The sequence below is a fragment of the Zootoca vivipara genome, chromosome 4 (assembly GCF_963506605.1).
Source record: "Zootoca vivipara chromosome 4, rZooViv1.1, whole genome shotgun sequence".
NCBI lineage: Eukaryota > Metazoa > Chordata > Lepidosauria > Squamata > Lacertidae > Zootoca > Zootoca vivipara.
The window spans coordinates 14,301,495-14,322,207 of record NC_083279.1 but is presented as its reverse complement, the minus strand read 5'-3'; the positions used below and the strand labels follow the sequence as shown (position 1 = coordinate 14,322,207).

General features: G+C 45.0%; 1 protein-coding gene across 1 annotated transcript; it reads left to right on the top strand.

Annotated features, from left to right (window-relative positions):
• The first annotated feature begins 557 nt into the window (after nucleotides 1–557).
• SLITRK5 (SLIT and NTRK like family member 5) lies at nucleotides 558–8,777 on the top strand. The gene is made up of 2 exons (XM_035115438.2): nucleotides 558–1,329; nucleotides 5,276–8,777. The coding sequence occupies exon 2, from the start codon at nucleotides 5,284–5,286 to the stop codon at nucleotides 8,167–8,169; it is 2,886 nt and encodes a 961-aa protein (XP_034971329.1). The 5' UTR covers nucleotides 558–1,329; nucleotides 5,276–5,283; the 3' UTR covers nucleotides 8,170–8,777.
• Nucleotides 8,778–20,713: the final 11,936 nt, after the last annotated feature.

Here is a 20,713-nt window from a genome sequence, read left to right as displayed (position 1 = left end):
TATTCACTGGCCATATTTAGCACGTTGCCTCCCGCAATTCTGCCAGCTGGCAAGGAAAGAAAAGGGGTCACTCCATGAGGAAAACCTGGTGTGATTTGTTATTCATTCTCCAGTAGCTTCCTCTCCCTGTCCTCTGATTCCCTGGCAACAAGGTCCCCTGCACGAAGTACTCCCGCCTGTGTAAAACATGAAACAAGGCTGATCTCCATGCCTAGGAATCATCAGCATCATCACAGCGAAAAAATCAAAATAAGAGAGAGAGAGAAAGGGGGAGAGTCCCCCCCCCCCGCTTTTGCTTCAAGCTAAGTGAGCATTCCTGAAGAATGCCAATTTGATGCCTAACACTGCCATCTATTGGCCGCCAATATCCGGATTGCTGTTGCTGCCTTTCCTCTTTCTCCTCCCCCTCGGAGCTCTCCAGCTCCACTGTCTGTGGCAGCTTGGCTAGAACAGCAGCTCCATACAGAATAACTGGCTATATTTGCTTGCTTTTCTCTCTCTCTCTCTCTCTCTCTTTACCCTTCCTGTGGATACCCTCTCTTGGCTCGTAGGGCCTCTCCCCTCCCCTCCTGCTATCTCATTTTCTCTGCAAGTGGGGAGAGGCGAAGAAGGCAAGTTGATGGCAGTTGTTGGCTGGGGCGCCCCTGGATCCAACCTCCCCCGCAGCCTCCCCCATATCTCCGCTTCTTTGCGCTCTCCTGGGAAAGAGATGCGGAAAGGCTTGCGCGCGCGCGCTGAAGCCGGCATCGGTGGATAGAAATAGCAAGGCGAGGTTGCAAGGTTTTTTTTTTTCCTTCCTTCTTTTTTACGATTGCTGCTGTCATTATTCTCGATGTTGTTTTGATTTCCCCACCAGTCCGGGGGAAATACCTGGGACGGGCTGAGGTGGAATGCATCAGAGGGTGCCGCCAGAGCTTTTGAGATCGGAGGAGAACCATCACTCCCAAGCGAACGGGGATCGACGGCGGGGGCTCCCGGGGAAGGATCGGCGAGGAGAGCAGGCGCCACCGCCGCCGGGGAAGACGGGTTCCCTGCGCCCTGGTCGCCAGCCCTACCATGTCCAGAGCGCGCTGCAAGAAGAAAAAGAGGAGGCTTAAAGGGGCGGCTCGCCCGGTCCTGTCTCTCTGCCAAGGCTCCTCCGAGTGGCATCAGCCCCGGGCGCTGGGAAATGGTGTGAGCGAGCAGGCGAGGAGACCAGCGCTGAGGAAAGGAGGAGGAGGAGAAGGAGGAGGAGGAGGAGGAGGAAGGAGAAGGAGAAGGAGAGAGGGAAGCCTCGGCTGGAGCAGCGGCCGCTGAGCGGGGAGAAAGTTGACCTCTTCCATGGAAAGCGTGAGTACCACCAGCAACGGGAGGCTGGGTGCGATGGGGGAACAGGGAGATGCGCGCCAAGAGAGATGGTGCGTCGGCATGTGTGGATGCTGGGGCGGAGGAGGGGGGGGGCACAGAGACTTGTGGCGGCTGCCCATTCCGTTGACTGCAGGAAGCAGGGATTGTGTACCCCCCTCCATGGGTGCATTTAACCATCCACCCCAATCTCTCTCTCCCCCCATGGCGTTTTCTTCTCTCAGGGCCTCCTGCACCCCAAGCACTTTGATCGCCTCTTCGTTACCCCACGCGCCCACCCGGGTTGTCCCTCCTTCCTCCTTCCTGAATCTTTCAGGGACGACCCCCTCCATTCTCTCCCCCCTCCAGCCCCGCTTCCTGCCTCCTCCCTCCTCGTCGGCCCTACCCTTCCAACTTGCCTCCCCCCCCCCACATCCAGCGGAGACCGTCTCCTGCCTGCGACTCTCTCCTCCAGACGCGCGCACACTTCTCTCTCCACCTCCCTCTCCAAACCACCCCCGTCTTTTTGCCCTGCCTCTGACCCAGATCCATCCGAGCAACGGAGCGAATTGCCTCTTTCCACCCTTACTACAGATTTCCTTCTCTTCCTAATCACTCAGAGCGCCCCTCACCCATGTGAAAACTCATTCGGATCTCTCTCACCCTTTGGCCACTCTGCCTCCAGACCGCCCCCTCCCTCAGCACCGCACAGGATTTGCACCCAGACCGCTCCACATCACCCTTTCCTTTACCCCTCCTGCTTGTCATTCAAAACTAGGCACCCATCAGCAAACCTCCTTTCTCCAGATAACATCCCCCCCCCAAAAAAATGCCACCCGCTTGCTAGCTTCCTTTTTGGGGGGACACCCCTGGCTCCCTCTCTCCTCCCCATAATACTTCCACTTCCTCCTTCTCCACCCCTCCCTTCAGCAACCCCCGCCCCTACTTTCCGCTACTGGGGAGGGGAGCATTGGGAGCCAGTCCTTGGCACCGCTGCTGCGCGTGTGTGTGTGTGTGTGTGTGTGTGTGTGTGTGTGTGCGCGCGCGCGCGCCCGGGCTTGGTTGAAGGGGGGTGGTAGCAGGGGCTCAGCGGCGTGTGCAAGGCTGTGTGTGCGCTCCCCGCTAGCCAGCCAGCCAGCCTCTTCCCAACTGCAATCCCCACCGCCTTCCCTGCTCGCCTCTGCCTGGGCGGTTTGCAACACACACCGAGCGGGCGAGCGGGCGAGGCAGCTTTATGGGTTGCAACAATGCTTGGGCCCTGGAGATTTCTGCCTCAGTAAGTAGCGAGGGGGTGGAGGAGGACTGGGCGAGGGGGGGGGTGGTCGGAGAGCGTTGATCTACGTCTCCTTGTTGCTCTTGGCTCCCCTACACCCCCCCTTCCTTTTTCTTTTTTTTTCTTTTTTGCAAAGCAACACCACTGCCCCCGGCTTTTTGCTTGCAAACCGAGGCGGTTGCTTCAGTGCGGTAATATTAGGGGTGGAACTCATTTTTTCCCCTCCCCGGGGAAGGGGGCACGGGAAAGAGGAGCTCTGAAACAAGAATCTCACCCCTCCTCCTTCTCAAATCTCTCTCTCTCTCTCTCTCTCTCTCTCTCTCTCTCTCTCTCTCTCTCTCTCTCTCTCTCTCTCTCTCTCTCTCTCTCCACACATAGAAACACATCCCACTTAGCTGTTTCTCCATCCCATATCTCTGGAGCAATCCTCTCTATGCCACATCCAACTTTATTTGTCTCATGCCCTCTTCCCTATCCCCCTCCACGATTTGAAGACCGGGGAAGGTGCAGGGAGGAGGACATGCAAATTATTTCGTTGCTCATGCTACCTCCGAGTGAAATAAAGCCTTGGGTGGTTTTCTTCCCTTAAAATAAATAAATAAAAACTGTCTGAAAGGATGCATTTATTTATTTAGCTACCTACTTATTTGTGATATGGCTCTCTGAGGAGCAGCCAGATAACAATGGATGAATAGCTCTGCTGGACCTGAGAATTGTGTTAGAAGTGAAGGGTTTTTTGGGGGGGGGTTCCCCCTCCCAGCTTGACTTCTTGCTTAATGCAGAGAGGGAGACATGCCTTTTTGCCAAACCATTCATTCCGCTGGTGAAGCAAAGACTTCTACCCTAATGTGTCTGGGTTCTGTTCTACTGCAAAATGTTTGCACCTAGACGGATGCTTGTCAATCTGTGAGCAATGCTTAGAAACATAATATATATATTGAGAGAGAGAGAGAGAGAGAGAGAGAGAGAGGATCCTAGACATCTCTCTAGGATCCTCCAAATTCAAACGTTCTTGGACTTGTGGAAAGGGTTAACTTGAACATATGGAAGCCTTCCTCTTTCTAAAAAGCAATAATAACAAACCCAAAGTCATTGCTTAACACTGGGTGACTTATTAATCCACCCCCAACCCCACATGCTGTCCGCGGAGCTTCCATCCATCCTCTGTCTAGATATTTATTGTGTTCAGACACAAGTAGGACCCTTTAGGGCGAAGACAGAAAGGCTTTGAGAGGGGAAATGAAATTGGGGTGGTCTTTCTGTCTGGATGCTGTTCAGAGATCAGATACAGGTTGAAGGGAGTGAAAATGGATGAGGTGGTGTTTTTTTTGGGGGGGGGGGGTATTTCCCAATCCACCTCCTTTGGATGCCTTCTCAGAAGGATGGAGTGTGCTGATAGCCATGGTAGCTGAGAAGCAGCAATTCCACCTCTCCTGGACTTGCTGGTGATCTAGCTTTCTGAGACCCACTTAGCTCTCTCCATTGCAATTAGACTAGTTTTGCAAAGCGTGGGAGAAGAAGCAGTAGCTCAGATATGGCTGAGGCTGCAGGGACACTCCTCAAGTCTAGCATGTTTGCCAAATTCTGGGTGAGTGGCTTAAAGGATGGTGCTTTTCAGTGTGTGTGTGTGTGTGTGTGTGTGTGAGAGAGAGAGAGAGAGAGAGAGAGAGAGAGCATCTGTGTTGCATTGCTGCCGTTTTTTGCCAGTGCCCTTGTGAAAACAACTCATTTACCAGCCGATCAATCCAGAAACAAGCAGCAATGATAACTTCTTTTAAGAAGATCTTCTAATAAGAATTCATAAATATTCCACCGGTGGCTTGCGCTGTCTCCCCCTCCCCCTTTCTTCTTTCAAAAAAGAAAAGACTGTGAGATGCCGAGAGGGGGTGTATATTTAATTATTTGGCTGAAGAATTTCATCACTTTTGATTCCCCCCCCCCCGCCTTTAAAAATTGAGATGTTGGTTGACATTTTTGTATAAGCTTATACAGCAAAGCTGTTTAGGAAATCAGGTGTTTTGGTGGGGGTCCACCCTTTTCAGGGTTTGTCCCCCCCCACTTTCAAAACGATTAAAAATAATAATGTTAGTGTTCTCTCTCTTTACAGTCATTCATACTATAGACCCCTGCAGTGAAATTTCAAGGAATGGTTTTACGTCTCTATATATGTGGAGAGCAGGCTAGCCTTGCCAAAAATGGGGGAAGACCTTCCTTTGCAGGTCACTGTTCATTCTGAATGTTCTGGGAAAGAGAGGGAAGGGTTGCCGGGTAGGTAATAGATGAGGTTGAAAACCTCATAAAATGGTGCTTCTGTTCTCTGAAATTAGAACCAAGTAACTAAACTGACAGCCATTTTATGTATATTTATGGACTGTGTGTGTGTGTAGTGGGGGAGGGGAAAACACTATAGAAACAAATATAGCAAGATATTGAAATGCGTTCCTAGGATTAAAAGACTTGGGTTGCGACTTTACCTTTCGAAAGACAGGAAACCTGTACTAAATCAATAAATTAATAGCTATTATTTAACAAGAGTTAGATGGGCATCTTGTAATTAAAACTCTTGGCAAGCAACCTAAATTCTGTCCCTCTGCAGCTTTGCCTCCTAACTTTGTCGTGATCTAGGCTTCAGTCCTCATGTCATGATGGTGTTTTGTTCTCTCTTCTTGCCCTCCGCAGGAGATAACATGTATGCTTGCTGCTCTACGGTGACTCTGGAGCAGGATCTCAACAGGAAAATGCATATCTGGATGGTACAAACCATAGCCTTTGCTTTAACATCTCTAGTCCTGGCGTGGGCAGAAAGCATTGAGTATTATGGGGAGATCTGTGATAACAAATGCCCTTGCGAGGAGAAGGATGGCATCTTGACGGTGAGCTGTGAGAATCGGGGGATCATCAACCTCTCTGAGATCAGCCCCCCCAAATTCTCCATCTACCATCTCCTGCTGTCTGGGAATCTTCTCAACAGGCTCTACCCAAACCAGTTTGTCAATTACAGTGGGGCTTCGATTTTGCACCTGGGCGGCAATGACATCCAAGAGATCGAGACAGGAGCCTTTCATGGGCTGAGGGGCTTGAGGAGGCTGCACTTGAACAACAACAAGCTGGAAATACTGAGGGATGACACTTTCGTAGGGCTGGAGAGCTTGGAGTACCTGCAAGTTGATTACAATTATATCAGCGTTATCGAACCCAATGCTTTCAGCAAGCTGCATCTGTTTCAGGTGCTGATTCTGAACGACAACCTCCTCTCTTCGTTGCCCAACAACCTGTTCCGTTTTGTGCCCTTGACTCATCTCGATTTGAGGGGCAACCGGCTAAAACTCCTTCCCTACTTGGGCCTCCTGCAGCACATGGATAAGGTGGTGGAATTGCAGCTGGAGGAGAACCCATGGAACTGCTCCTGTGAGCTGATAGCTCTCAAGGATTGGTTGGACAGCATATCCTATTCAGCCCTGGTGGGGGATGTGGTCTGCGAAACCCCTTTCCGTTTACATGGGAGGGATTTGGATGAGGTTTCCAAGCAGGAGCTTTGTCCAAGGAGGCTCATCTCCGATTATGAGATGAGGCCCCAGACCCCGCTGAGCACCACAGGGTATTTCCATACCACACCAGCCTCTGTAAACTCTGTGGCTACTTCTTCCTCGGCTGTTTACAAATCGCCCTTGAAGCCCAAAGGGACCCGCCAACCCAACAAGTCCAGGGTGCGTCCTACCTCCCGCTTGCCCTCCAAGGATCTGGGATACAGCAACTATGGCCCCAGCATTGCTTACCAGACCAAATCCCCGGTGCCTTTGGAGTGCCCTACAGCTTGCACTTGCAATCTACAGATCTCCGATTTGGGTCTCAACGTCAACTGCCAGGAAAGGAAGATTGAGAGCATCTCAGAGCTCCAACCCAAGCCGTACAACCCCAAGAAGATGTACCTGACTGAGAACTACATTGCCCTGGTGCGTAGGTCGGATTTCCTGGATGCTACTGGGTTGGATTTGCTTCACCTGGGCAATAACCGCATCTCGGTCATTCAGGATCGGGCCTTTGAGGATTTAACTAACTTGAGGAGGCTCTACCTGAATGGGAACCGGATTGAAAAACTGAACCCGGAGCTTTTCTATGGGCTTCAGAGTTTGCAGTACCTCTTCCTGCAATATAACGTAATCCGGGAGATTGAGCCAGGCACTTTTGACCCTGTGCCCAATTTACAGCTCTTGTTTCTCAACAACAACCTGCTGAGATCTTTACCTGGAGGCATTTTTTCTGGCTTAACTCTCTACAGGTTGAACCTGAGAAGCAACCATTTCTCCTACCTTCCTGTAAGTGGAGTGCTTGACCAGCTGAAATCCCTCCTGCAGATAGATCTCCATGAGAACCCATGGGATTGTACATGCGACGTGGTGGGCATGAAGTTGTGGATCGAGCAACTCAACACAGGAGTCCTTGTGGACCAGGTAATCTGTGAATCCCCTAAGAAATTTGCTCAGAATTACATGAGGAACATCAAAGCAGAACTGCTGTGCCCAGACTACTCTGACATCATTGTTTCCACACCCACTCCTTCATCCATGCAGGGACCAGCCAAGACCACCCCCTTTTCCAACTCCGGGCAGATCAATAGCACCTTGGAGGAGGATGACTCAGCATCATCTTCTGGTGGCTCGTCTTCCTCCTCTTCTTCCACGGTGCCTTTGTCAGTGTTGATCCTCAGTTTGCTGCTGGTCTTCATCATGTCTGTATTTGTGGCTGCAGGTCTCTTTGTGTTGGTGATGAAGCGCAGGAAGAAGGTCCAAGGCGACCACGCCAGCACCAACAACTCGGATGTGAGCTCTTTCAACATGCAGTACAGTGTGTACACAGGAGGGGGAGCCCCCCATTCTCACCCACACTCCCATCACCAGCAGCACCCGCAGCATCTTCACCACGGAGGAGGAGGTGGTGGTCCGGCTTTGCCCAAGGTGAAAACCCCCGCGGGACATGTCTATGAGTACATCCCTCATCCTTTAGGCCACATGTGCAAGAACCCAATCTACCGCTCCAGAGAGGGCAATGCTGGTGAGGATTACAAAGATCTCCATGAGCTCAAGGTGACCTACAGCAACCATCACCTCCAGCCCCAACCCCCACCACCCCCACAGGCCTTGGGGCAGCCCCAAGCAGCTCCGGGGGGGCAAGAGGAGACCCTCCGGAGCCCCACATACAGTGTGAGCACCATTGAGCCTCGGGACGAGTTGCTTTCCCCTGTCCAGGATGCCGATCGTTTTTACAGGGGCATTTTGGAGCCCGACAAACACCCTACTTCCACTTTGGGGGGCAGCAACCTTCCTGAGTACCCCAAGTTTCCCCCAACTGCCTACACTTACTCCCCTAACTATGACCTTAGGCGCCCCCCTCACCCTTATTTGCATCCCGGCCCGGGGGACAGTCGGCTCCGGGAAACAGTGCTCTACGCCCCCCCAAGCACTGTTTATGTGGAGCCCAACAGGAACGAATACCTGGAGCTAAAAGCAAAACTAAATGCAGAGCCGGACTACCTCGAAGTGTTGGAAAAACAGACCACATTCAGTCAGTTCTGAGACCTCCTCCTCTACTCCCGTCCTCCCACCCAGAGCATTTGTATTTAATAACCACACACAAAGAAACACACTGTTGATCTTCTCTCCTCCACATCCCGTCCCTCCCCAAATCCGCCTTTGCTTCATATTGTTGGAAGGTGAAGTGCCTTGGCACAGGAGTTTCCAGCTTCGGGGAAAGTTACCGAAAGGGTGTGCTGATTCCATAGTTATAGATCTGTCTCTCTTTCTCCCTGCCCTCTTTATTTTTATTCCGTTTCTTCTTCTTTTAACCACCTTACAGCCAGTAGGAATCAATCAATCGAGCCAACTAGACACAGCATTTGTTCTCGCACTCACTTATATGGTGTGTGTGATGCTAAAATGGAGGAATCGGGGTGTGGGCGTGTGTTTAAAAAAAGAGAGGGCTGTCTCATACGACGATGTTGAAAAGGTCACACAAATCATTTTATCTTGTTCTTTATGTTGAATAGGCACTGCTGACAATTCCCACCCCCACTCACCTCGGTTCAAAAGTGCTGGGCACCAAATTCCCTTTTGAGGCATGGATGGCTTTGGGGGAGATGGGCAGGGGAGAGAGAGAGAGAGAGATTAGCACACCCTGACTTTAATACAAGGTCGTTTGGTCCCCCACCCCACCCCACTCCCCCTTTTTTAAGGAAAAAGAACAGAGGATGTATTTGTATGTTTCTGGACTTTTGAATTAAAAACCAATATTACGATCTTTAAAAGGATCACCATAGATGTGGACAAATCAATAAAGAGTTCAGAGATATATGATCCATAACTGGTTAGTAAAAATAACTTATTGAAATATATACAAAAAAAATTATTTTATTGTAGCTCCTATTTTTATATACATGGTAGCATTTTCTTCACTCTTTTGAGGCTCCATTCCTCCGGAATGCTTACTTATGGCATGTGGTTAAACTTCCCTCTGGAACAGAAAGCAGGGCCTCTTCACACATTACGATGTCCTCTTCTAGATGTAGACCTAAAAAATTGTGACAAAACAGGTGCTAGAAATGCATAATTTGCTGCTCCATTTGGCAGGGAGACCAGATTGGTTGTGTGTACGCTTGGTGGCAAAACCTGGTTTGTTGCTGTGTCATGTGTGAAATGGTCCTATAGAGTTGCTGGCCAAGGGGAAACTCCTGACAGATACATAGGCTGCTATTCTGTACACAGCTATGCTCCTACTGACTTCGGTGGGGATTGAAGCTGCCTCACGGAGCACAAAATTGCAGTTTGAGGCATCATCTGCATTTGCCAGAGCAGGTTCCTACTCAACTGTAGAACCTTTTAAGTCCCATCTCCCACGGCCCAGGGTGTTGAATAGGTTACAGGATGAGGCCCAGAGTTTGCTGAGTAGTGTCACACTGCATTCTGAGCTCTTTCTCTCCCCCCCCCCCAAAAAAAAACTCTGCACAAAGCTGCTGTGGTCTCTGGAGAATGTCAGAAATCACCAGGGGGGATCCAGATTAAGTTTGTCACACTTTAGACCCATTGAATTCAATAAACCAGCTTGGTGATTTAAGTCCCACTGCTTTCGGTGGAACTGAAGTGTGTGCCTCACATAATTTGGATCCAAGCCACTGAAATAAAATCATCAACACTATCATCACCAAAACCTGATAGACAATCCAAGGCAATCAGTCGGTACAGGAAAGAAAGAAATATATATGATCTATTTTTGTTGCTGCTGCTGCTTCTTATGAATGATTATTCTACAGAGCCTCCTGCTAAGATGACTAGTTGGACTAATTAGTGAGGGACATGTAGAAATTGTTTATTTTAGCAGGAGTGGTGGTAGTGGTTTATTTTCATAATTCAATGAAAATATCTTAGTTGGAGAACTGCTGGGTTGTTCAGTCGAGCGTAATTGCCCTTGTACAGATCCATTTGTGTGCTGGCACCTTGGAAGGCCAAAATGACGGACTGTACAAATCTATTTATGGAATATTGATTCTTACCCCTTTGGGCAACAAGCAGTGGCAAAGATATCCATAAACACAGCATCACTGTACAATGGGACAGGCTGTGGTCTCATATGTATCCCAGCACATGTAATTTTTTTATATAGTTTATGAATAAACACTTGATAACAATTTCAAACGGAAGGAAATGAAATAGTCTTTACCGGAAGCTACATGATTTATTTCCAGTGCCATTCCCCCCGCACCCCCTTTTTACTGATATCATGGACGCGATGACATTAATCTCATCCATACTTTAAGGTGTTTCCTGAACTCGCCATACTTAACCATGCAGAAGGTACATAACCCTGCAGACCTATGTTGTATAATGTTATAGTTTCACCTTGAAATTTTGTCTCCTTTCTATAGTTTTCGTTTTATATGTGTGAAACTGGGTAAGTGATATTTCACGTGGATCCTTAACCTTGCGGCATGTCCAGGGTTTCTGTTTTGGAAAAGGGGGGGGGGATAAATTGCTTTGTTGGATAATTTTCCTTAAAGAACTTTCGATCCGGATTTTCTTACTTGTGCAAAGTATATGGCTTTTTTAAAAAGGAAAATTTGAGACCTCAGGTTGTGTATTTTTTAAATCTTGCTTTCGTCAAGGTACTTTTGACTTCTTCCAGACCTTGCCTCATCCTAGCTTTCTCAAAAGGAAAAAAGGAAGAAACCATGTTACTGGGGAGGGGGCTACATTTGGTTGCAATGCATCTGAATATGGATTTTAAGTGTGATTGTGGAAAGGCATTTATTTGCTAAAACCTCACCTTGCTTCACCTTTGCTAACATCTAACACAACTTCAGGAATCAGTGTTTTGCATTGTGGCATTGGATTTCTCACTTAATTCTCAGCAAGCTAAAAAACCCCGTGAGTACCTTCTCTTGGCTGCATGAGTGAAGCGATCAATTTCAATGGAGGATATATCTAATTTCATATATAGGATATCAAGGATCAGATATTGATTTTCGAAGTGTCAGATGCCAAATGCAGAGTTTGCATTTGAATTTGGGTGTGCTGCATTGTTTAACCTTATTTATAATTGCCAATTTATCCTTCAAATTGACTTGAACGAGGACGTTCCCCCTCTTCCCGCCCCCATCTGTAGATTTTGTTTGGTATATTTTTTCCTTGGTTAAGCTTGTGGCATGCATTCATATCCTGATTACAAGAAGGCATGAGCAGATTTAGATATGATGTGAATACTTCAGTCATTGCTAGGACTGCTGCTTTTTGTGTTTTTGGCAGGATTCCTGCATCCTTGATTTCTCGCTAGCTATTCCCAATTCGGGAACTGCATATTGTTTTGTAGCTGCCTACCACGTGGCCGTTAGCAGCAAAGGAGACCGAACGAAAACCAATAGCAATTGTAATTGTCATATTTATAGCTTGGTCCCATCACATGAGGGTTCAATGATTCACCATGAGTCAGTGAGTATTATGATTTCCTAAGAGCACCAGACGTCAGTAGGAAGAAAGTTCACATGGGATGTGATTGTCGCCATGCAAACGGCTTGTCAACCCATTTTTAGGTTTTTAACCGAAAATCAAGAATGTGTGACTGGGGCAGCCATTCTCAGGATTTAGAGAGGCAGCATATAATGAAATGCGGCTCTAGGCCTTTTATGACTAGCTATGTACTCCGAGTCTAGGGAACCCCCAAAAAGAATGGGGCTACATGTTACACTTTCTCTGGCGACTGGATTCCATATTGCACTCTAGCCCTGTTGACACTTTCCTTCTGAGTTTATGCCTGCTGTCTCCATCCTCTAGAGTGTCTATACACATTCAGTGGAAGTTTGAAAGGGGCTTTATTGACGTACAGCTATATGGAAGAAGGGCTTTCATGTACTTAGGAACCCCGCACAGAATTGTTCATGTAGATAAGCCTGGACTCAAGCGTTTAAACAGCCCGTTCATATTTTCTGCTGAATACACAGTGTGATGTGGTCACTGTGTGTGTTCCCATTTCCTTCTCTGCATATTAGAATATTGAATTTGGGTAAAGGGGGGGCACACACCTGTGATGTGGTGGCAGCGTCACAATGGAATTTCCCTGCCTCGCCATGGCTGATGACCAATGAATTTGAGAGTGTCTCTGGATAACTTGGCAAACTTGGCAAGGAATTATGTCAGAAAGCTCCTTCCTTAAGTTAGGGATGGGCGAACCTGTGGCACTTGAAGCAGTGTTAGGCTACAGTTCCCGTAATCATTGGCTGGGGCTAATGGGTGTTGGAGTCCAATGAAGCTTAGAGGACCACAGCTTCCCTACAACTGCCTTAAACCTAATATGCTAAATTGTGTACTTTGATATTCTGTGATGGGTTGTTTCCACATGTGAAAATATATATAATTGCATAGGAAATGATTAATAATCCTGCATAAGCAATGGCTTATTATTTTTTAAGAACATGGGGAGGTGCATTGTACCAACTCAGCCTATCAAGTTCAGTATTGTCTATGCAATGCTCTCCAAGGTTTCAGGCTGGAGTCACTCCTAGCCTTACCTGGAAATGATGGGTTTGAACCTGCCAAGCCAGATGCTCTACCACTGAACTATGACTCTCCCCCCCCCGACCTTATCTTCATTATTCCTGCGTTCTCATTTGCTGTAGATCCAGGCTGAAAAAAGCTACTTACAGTAAAGTATATATTGTCGTGATGGGAGGGGAAAGGCAAGCAAGCCACCATTTTCCTACAACATACATGGCTTGGGAACGTCAGGCTGAATGGAGCAAGGAAAGGTCTGAAGGTCCACAAGAATGTGAGGGTTCCTCTTGCACAAACCCCGCGAATATGCAGAAGACTTTTCCAAGAGAAAAGATGCCAAAGGGAAAATTCTCATTAGTCAGAACTGTAACATGAAGTGCCCTTGTGGTATCGGATATTTATTTATTAATCCTGTGAATCATTTTTACCCTTTAACCAAGAAGGTCTCTAGAGTGGCTTACACAAGATAAAAAAGTCCCTGCCCACAGTTTTACAATCTGAAAGGCATGACACCAAAGAAAAAAAGGGGGGGGTCAGGAACATGCAAATTTAGAAACTAATCTCTTGGGCTCCTACCAACAATCTACAACATCTCCTAAACAATTTATTTTCAGAACAAAGTAGATACCGGTAAGTGGTGTTTTACTTGAGATTTAGGTGCTGAGGTGAATTAAAGGTTACCCATTGGATAAACAAGATTTAAAAACACCTAGGTCCAAATGAAGATATTACAGTGTTGTGTAAGCAGGGCTTTTTGAGACCTTGGTCAGAAATGCAAAGGGTAATTGGGTGTTTCAGTGGGTAAAATGTTTAATTTCCAAATTAAACAAAATTATAGAGAAACACAAATTAGACATGAACTTGATAGCTGTTTCTGCTGTGAAAGAGAAATTATATCTCATGTATGGAGCTATTAAAGAGGATAATTTCTCATTTATATATGTGTGTATGTAGATAAATATACAGAAAGGAAATGATGAATATACATAGAGATACAGATTGAGACAAACACTGTCTTGTAGTCTTAAATATTCCACTAATCGGCTGAGGAATGAACTAGGGTTTAAATTGACTCAGTGTTGGCAGCCAATTTTAATCGGTGAAGGGAAATTTTAATTAGTGGAGGTGAGAGTTAAGGACATGCCTTGTCTTACTTTTTTAAAAAAGCTAGTTTGGTGGTTAATGTAAAAGTGAGTGAAAATGAACATATTAAAGATGTCCTTTCAGGGATAGTGTTTGTTAATTAAATGGCAAGTTACCTTCTACTTTCTTTAGCAGCTCAAAAAACCACTTGCGTTGATATTTTGGTACTATGCAAATATATTTAAATGTAACCAATTAAGTGGTTTAAAAGGCAGGTGATTTAATCAAATAGCTTCTGATTAATTAGTCAAAAGTCCTAGTTATATTGCGAGATAAACAGCTGAGCAACCGATAAACAGCGCAACTGAACACTGATTATACAATCATTGGTTTTTTTAAAGAATTTTGAAAACTTCTCGGTGTGGCTTTGATTTTGTTCGACTGTTCATATTTTGGGTTCCTGTCTTTTTTTCTGCTGAATTTTTTGAAGCCATGCATTATTGACAAAGTATGTTGAGCTTCCAAAAATGAGTGTTCTATCTACCTATGTTTTTCCCTTTTCAGGAGTCGGGGTTGAGGTGTGTGGATCTATAAGGGGAGTGAGAATAGAGAGAAATGGGGACGCTTGATTGTGAAAACGCATAGGGCTGCTCAGCATGTTCGCCTTTTGAGGTGACAATCACAAGGAAATTTTACCTTCTCAGTTTTCCCATGGTGAAATAATCCTTAGAAATGTGCTCTGGTATGGTGACAGCTGGTATTTACTAAATGAGGGGGAAAGCTTGCAAAGTGATGTGGTAACTGCTAGCTGCCACCACGTGGGGGGGCATTCATGAGAAATATTCGCCATGTGAAACTGACAAGGTGAAAAACAACGGCAGTGGTTTCAACCGCGTCAAACGTGAATGTGGGAATCCAGTCATTGATGAAGGCAAGCCTTCTCCCTGCTTTCGTTCTGAGCTTTGCCTTAAGAGGGAACACACAAGGAGGGATTATTGGCCGTACATTTGCGCATAAGAAAATACTTGCTGCTGAAACACGGCTGGATCTCTGCCAATTGAGTTCTTTTGCTCTTAAATTATGGAACTTTCTTCTGCTCTTCAAAGTTGGAAGCTAGTTTGAGGAGCGCCTCTGTGGTGCCTGGCACAACCGTAAGCATATTTACTTGATGGGGTTTAATCTAACGTAATGGATTTAAAGGATTTAAACTAGGTTCCCATCAGTGCCGGCCAGTGTGACTAATGGTTAGAGATTATGGTAGTCCACCAACACAGGGAGTCCACAGGTTTGCTATCCCTGCTTAAACAGTAAGAGATCTGTGAATTTTATCTGAGTATGTGACCCTATGAAACTGACTTATACTGTGTCAAATGATTGTCCCCTATAACTCGGTAACCTGATTCTTTTAGCTGGATGTACCAAATAGTGAATCTGGGAGCTTCTGCAAGTAAAGCATGTGGTTTCGCACTGAGCTATGGATCCCTCTGAGTCCTACTAGGTGGTTCACAACGACATTACTGGAATTTATTTAGTTTGATGAGGAGCTTAGACAAGAGGATTAGGCTATAAGTGGGTATCAGGGTATGCCTCTGAATAGTATAGGGATCAGCCTTGCCCTAGTGAGTCTGCCATGTCACTTCTGTCACGTTTATCACTGTGCATCACGCAAAGCCCCCTCCTGGCTATCATGTGATGAACCTTCCTGCCAGGATAAACGCAGTAAATATTCTTTTTATTTATTTATTTATTTTAAATTCTTTATTCACGAAATTATACCAAATAAACTCTACAAATGAATCCGACAGAATGCAGTAAATATTGCCAAACCAAGCTTGCACCACATTTGCATACCCTTCTAAGTGTCCCTATTTTCCATGTACGTGCCTGATTTAGAGAAGCTGCCCTGGTTTCTGATTTGATCCCGAAATGTCCCACTTCTCCTTTGGATGCCCCTATATTCATTGGAGAATTGTTGGAGGGTATGGTAGGATGTCCCCTATTTTCATTGTAAAAATGTTGGGGGATATGGAGTTATCCAACCCCCAAGCCATCTGAAGGCAATCCTGTAGTGTATAGGGAAGGGTTTTTTTTTAAAGTTTATTGTTTTATTAATTTTTATATATGTTGGAAGCTGCCCAGAGTGGCTGGGGCAACCCAGTAAGATGTGTGGGGTATATATAGTAAAATTATCATTATGGAATGGGATGTCTCTTATTTTCATCAGAGAAATGTTGGACAGTATGCATCTGATCAACCAAAGTTAGCTATGTACCCAAGAGGGGCTCAAGAAACCTGTTGTTTTTCCTCTTATCTAGCAGTGATAACAGAGACTCATCCAGTACTAGGCAGGCCACAAAGTACAACTGGTGACGTGTATTTGTTTCAAAAGTTTAGAACTTGTACATTTTAACATGAGGCTCATACCACTTGTATACAGAATGCAGTTGGCTGTGGTCTGACTATTGTAAAAATGGAGATTGTCCCACCAGGATCTTGCCACAAATTAAGTATTTATGCCCACCTATTTGTAACCAATTAGGGCATGCTTTCCTGTCTTGCTGTAGTAGTGTGGGAGAAACCACTTAGACCTGGGTTCATCCATGCTGTTGCCATCACTTCTTCCCCCACCCTCCCAGGAGAAATAATTAGGAGGCAATTATCTATTTATACCCGAGTCTCTTTCTTCTAGTTAAATCCTCTGGATCGGATCCAAATAGAGTGTTTTGTGATGCTTATGAAAGGTGTCGAGGAAGGCAAATAATTCTTTAATGAGAAAGAAGACTGATGTGCATTGTTCATTTGGTTGAGGGAGTGTCAACTTATTGTAACTTTTATTGAAGCTGGAATTTATCTGAAAATATTTTGCTTCTTATTGAAAAGATTCCGGGGGAGATTGCAGGAGACTAGGCTAGCTGGCAGATGGCAGGCCAGTTGGCATGGAAGCATAATACTAATTTCCTCTCTGCAATGTAGCTTTTCATGGTTGTCTTCTTGTTAAAGACAGCATGCTTTCTTGTCCTATGAGTGATGCAATATGTGTTCCTATGGTATGCCAACACAAATCTGAATTATCGGGGGGGGGGGTATTTGTAACAGGTGTATTGAACCATTCAGAAGTCCAGGATCTGCAACTCCTCCACACAGTAACTGCAAAAGGGTCACATTCTGTTTGGTCAGGGAAAGCAGGTTGTGTGAATTCACCCTGTTATTTCTGTGTTTGAATAACTTCCAGAATACATTTGACAATGCGAGTAATTAAGAAAGAGTTGAAGAAGATCAAGAAGAGATATGCTTCCATCTATGTAATTCAGAGTCTATGGCCCAGTTCCCATCTGGCCAGCAAAGCCAATGACCAGGTATCAATGCAGTTTATGTTGGATGCAATTCACCAATATTGGTAGGGCCACAGATTCCCCACAGCTGGCTTCCATTACATGCTCAGATCCTCCAAGTGTCCCTTTTTCCAGGGACAGTTCCGCAATTGCAGACACTGTCCCAGTTTCTGATTTGATCCTAGAATGTCCCTCTTTTTCTTCTTGTTGTTGTTTAGTCATGTCTGACTCTTTGTGACCCCATGGACCAGAGCACACCTGGCACTCTTGTCTTCCACTGCCTCCCGCAGTTTGTTCAAACTCATGTTAGTAGTTTTGAGAACACTGTCCAACCATCTCATCCTCTGTCGTCCCCTTCTCCTTGTGCCCTCAATCTTTCCCAACATCAGGGTCTTTCCCAGGGAGTCTTCTCTTCTCATGAGGTGGCCAAAGTATTGGAGCCTCAGCTTCAGGATCTGTCCTTCCAGTGAGCACTCAGGGCTGATTTCCTTCAGAATGGAGAGGTTTGATCTTCTTGCAGTCCATGGGACTCTCAAGAGTCTCCTACAGCACCATAATTCAAAAGCATCAATTCTTCGGTGATCAGCCTTCTTTAAGGTCTCTCTCTTTCTTAGGATGTTCCTATTTTCATTGGAGAAATGTTTGAGGGTATGGAGTTATCCAACTCCAAGCCATCTGAAGACAGCCCTGTATAGGGAAGGTTTTCTAAAATGTTTTATTATGTTTGTAGATATATTGGAAGGTGCCCAGAGTGGCTGGGGCAAGCCAGTCAGATGGGCAGGCTATAAATAGTAAAATGGTTTTTATTGAATGGGACATCCCTAGTTTCATTGCGGAAATGTTGACGGGTGTGCATGCTACTCTTCTTAAAGTTCAGGTGTAAAATGAGTCTTGAATAACTGCTGCAGTAGGATCAGACAAGAAATCAGGAGTGAATGGAATCAAATGGCAAAGCGATGAAGGTTACCATCTTTTCTTTAATTATAGGCTTTGGGAACCTGCCTTCCTCCCAGTTTTTATGGACTACAATTCCCATCAGTTCAGGCAAACTAGGTCAGTGGTTAGTGATGACTGCAGCAATGGTTCAGCAAAAATCTGAAGGACTACATGGCTTTAACAAGACAGAAATGAATTCACAATAATTTAGCTGGTGAAACCATTAATGATTTTTGTGTCCATGCTTCATTGAAAATATCACCTGCTAAATTTCACAAGAGGAGGGCCAGTAAAAAGAAAACTAGAAAAGATAAATGATGCAGCACAGTGTGTGGGATTTATACATGGAAGGGCTACTTCTTAAGCTGGTTAGAAGTATACACATTTAGGATTATGGCCTGCATAAGTATTATGGTGCTCAGATCATATGAAGTTGGTATTAGTGTCTTTGAAGTTTCCTCCGAGTGTAAGATCGTTGTATATTTGTGTGTGTGGCTGTGTGTGTGTTGGAGGGAGAGAGAGAGAGAAATCAAGTATATCTCTCATATAGTTAGCAATTTATATTATAATATAGACACTTTTTCTTGATTCATATGAATCTCATAAGAATAACTATTTAAGCAATAATACTGCAGAGGCATTGAAAGGAGCTGGCCCGGATTCTATTTATAGTAAGGTGTCTTTCCATCGCTTCAGGCAGTGGAAAGGTAAATTACATTTACAACACCTGAAGGTCTCCTTCAACTCCCAGGGAAGTGGAGAGGGAGTTTAGTATAAAAGAGACTGCCCATATGTTTCAAAATGAGAGCTTTCCCCCTTCTTACTTCTCCTCCCCTGAACTGCTGATCAGGAACAGTAGTGAGGAGAAAAACCTAAAAAGAAGTGCATTTGATACCAGAAGCCAGAAACATGTAATTTATTGGATTTTAGAGAGAATAAGGTAAAAGTAGATGTTACAGAGCTATAAAGCGAACTAATTGTTTTACAATGAATGGCCCGAATATTTAGAAAATGCTAAGTCTAGGGTAATTCTAGAATAAAGTTAATATAACTGTGCCAATATATTTGATACAATTTTCTTAGATTAGTAAATTTATGTGGAGAAATACCAATCGTACCTTGGTTTTCGAACAGCTTAGTTCCCGAACGTTTTGACTCCTGAATGTTGCAAACCCAGAAGACACTGTTCCAGTTTGTGAACTATTTTTGGAAGCCAACAGGGCTTCCGTGGCTTCTGATTGGCTGCAGGAGCTTCCTGCAACCAATCAGAAGCTGTGATTTGGTTTTCGAACATTTGGGAAGTCCAACAGACTTCCAGAACGGATTCCGTTCGACTTCCAAGGTACGACTGTACTTTGTTCATATTGCTTGACTATTTTTAAATGAAGATCGTTCTGACCCCCTTAAGGAGGAAAAGTGGAATTTAAATGATTTTTAATAAAGGAATATTGACACGAAGATCATTTATCAGAAAAGTAATTTAGAATAATTGAAGACATTCCAGATATTGTATACAGAGGATTCCAGGTTCAATTCCTGGTATCTCTAGGGAAAACATCTTTGAAACCCACTGCCACTATAGACAGTCATGGGCTAATTGGACCATTGGTCTGACTCAGCATATGGTGATTTTTTAGGTATTATGCAGAATCTGTTTTTGCTTTTGTTTAAAGAGAATACCGTATATGAATTCCTGCTTAAAATTACTGGGGTTTTTTTAAAAAAAAAATCTGAGGTTAATTAGTTTTTTTTGTTTTTCAGCTTAGCTATGATAATTCACCCTGATTTCTTTTTTTTCTTTAAGCAGAATTCCAGCAAGGGAAAAGATGTGGTTCTAGAATCATTCATGGCTTAACACTACAAACATTTCCCTATCTTATGTTATACTGCCATCTTGACATGTCAGAAAGTGGAGCATGTTTTTCTTCAGGAATCTAGCACTGAGAATAGTTGTGAAAGCATCGTGTCTTCCAGTCGGTGATCCTACTGGGGCATCTACATGGAGAATCAGTCTTCACGATTGATTGTGACAACCAATACTCCGTATGGATGTCCCACTGGGATACTGGAACACTGGAATACTGTGGCTCTCATGGGTCAATGGAGACTCACATGAGGCCAACATAATTCTCACTACACAAAACGGCAGTGCAGATATACCTCTGAGAAGTGCCCATAATGGATCATACTTAAAAGTGACTCATACTCCGAAGAACTTAATGCAAGCATTCCCTACTGGCTGATGGGCTTGCTGCCATGCTAAATGATATTGCTTTAATTGCTTTATTGATTTAGATCTAGTTTTTGTACCTTTGCCAATTAATTTGTGCTTGACGTTTTACGTTCTTACTATAAGTCACTTTGAGAATATCTTCTATTAAAAAAAGCAACTGATAAGCTTAATTTTTTATGATATCATTATTATTTAGGACGAGATAACGTGCACAAAATTGGTGTGTACGGGCAGCGCCAGTCTCACAACAGACACCCATCTGGAGAGATAATTTGTCAAACTATGGGACTGATCGTCCCCAGTGAAGAGCACATTGTCCAAAAACAGAGGTGGGGGGTTGAGTGAAGGAAATCATCGGCCTACCTGCAGCTATGGGTTTTCATCCTCTGAGAATGATAATAGCTTTTTACAGCTCTGTAAAGTAGGTCAGTATTATTTTGCCCATAATGAAGATGGCTTGAGTTGGGAACTGAACTGGAAATTTCCCATTTCATGTTTT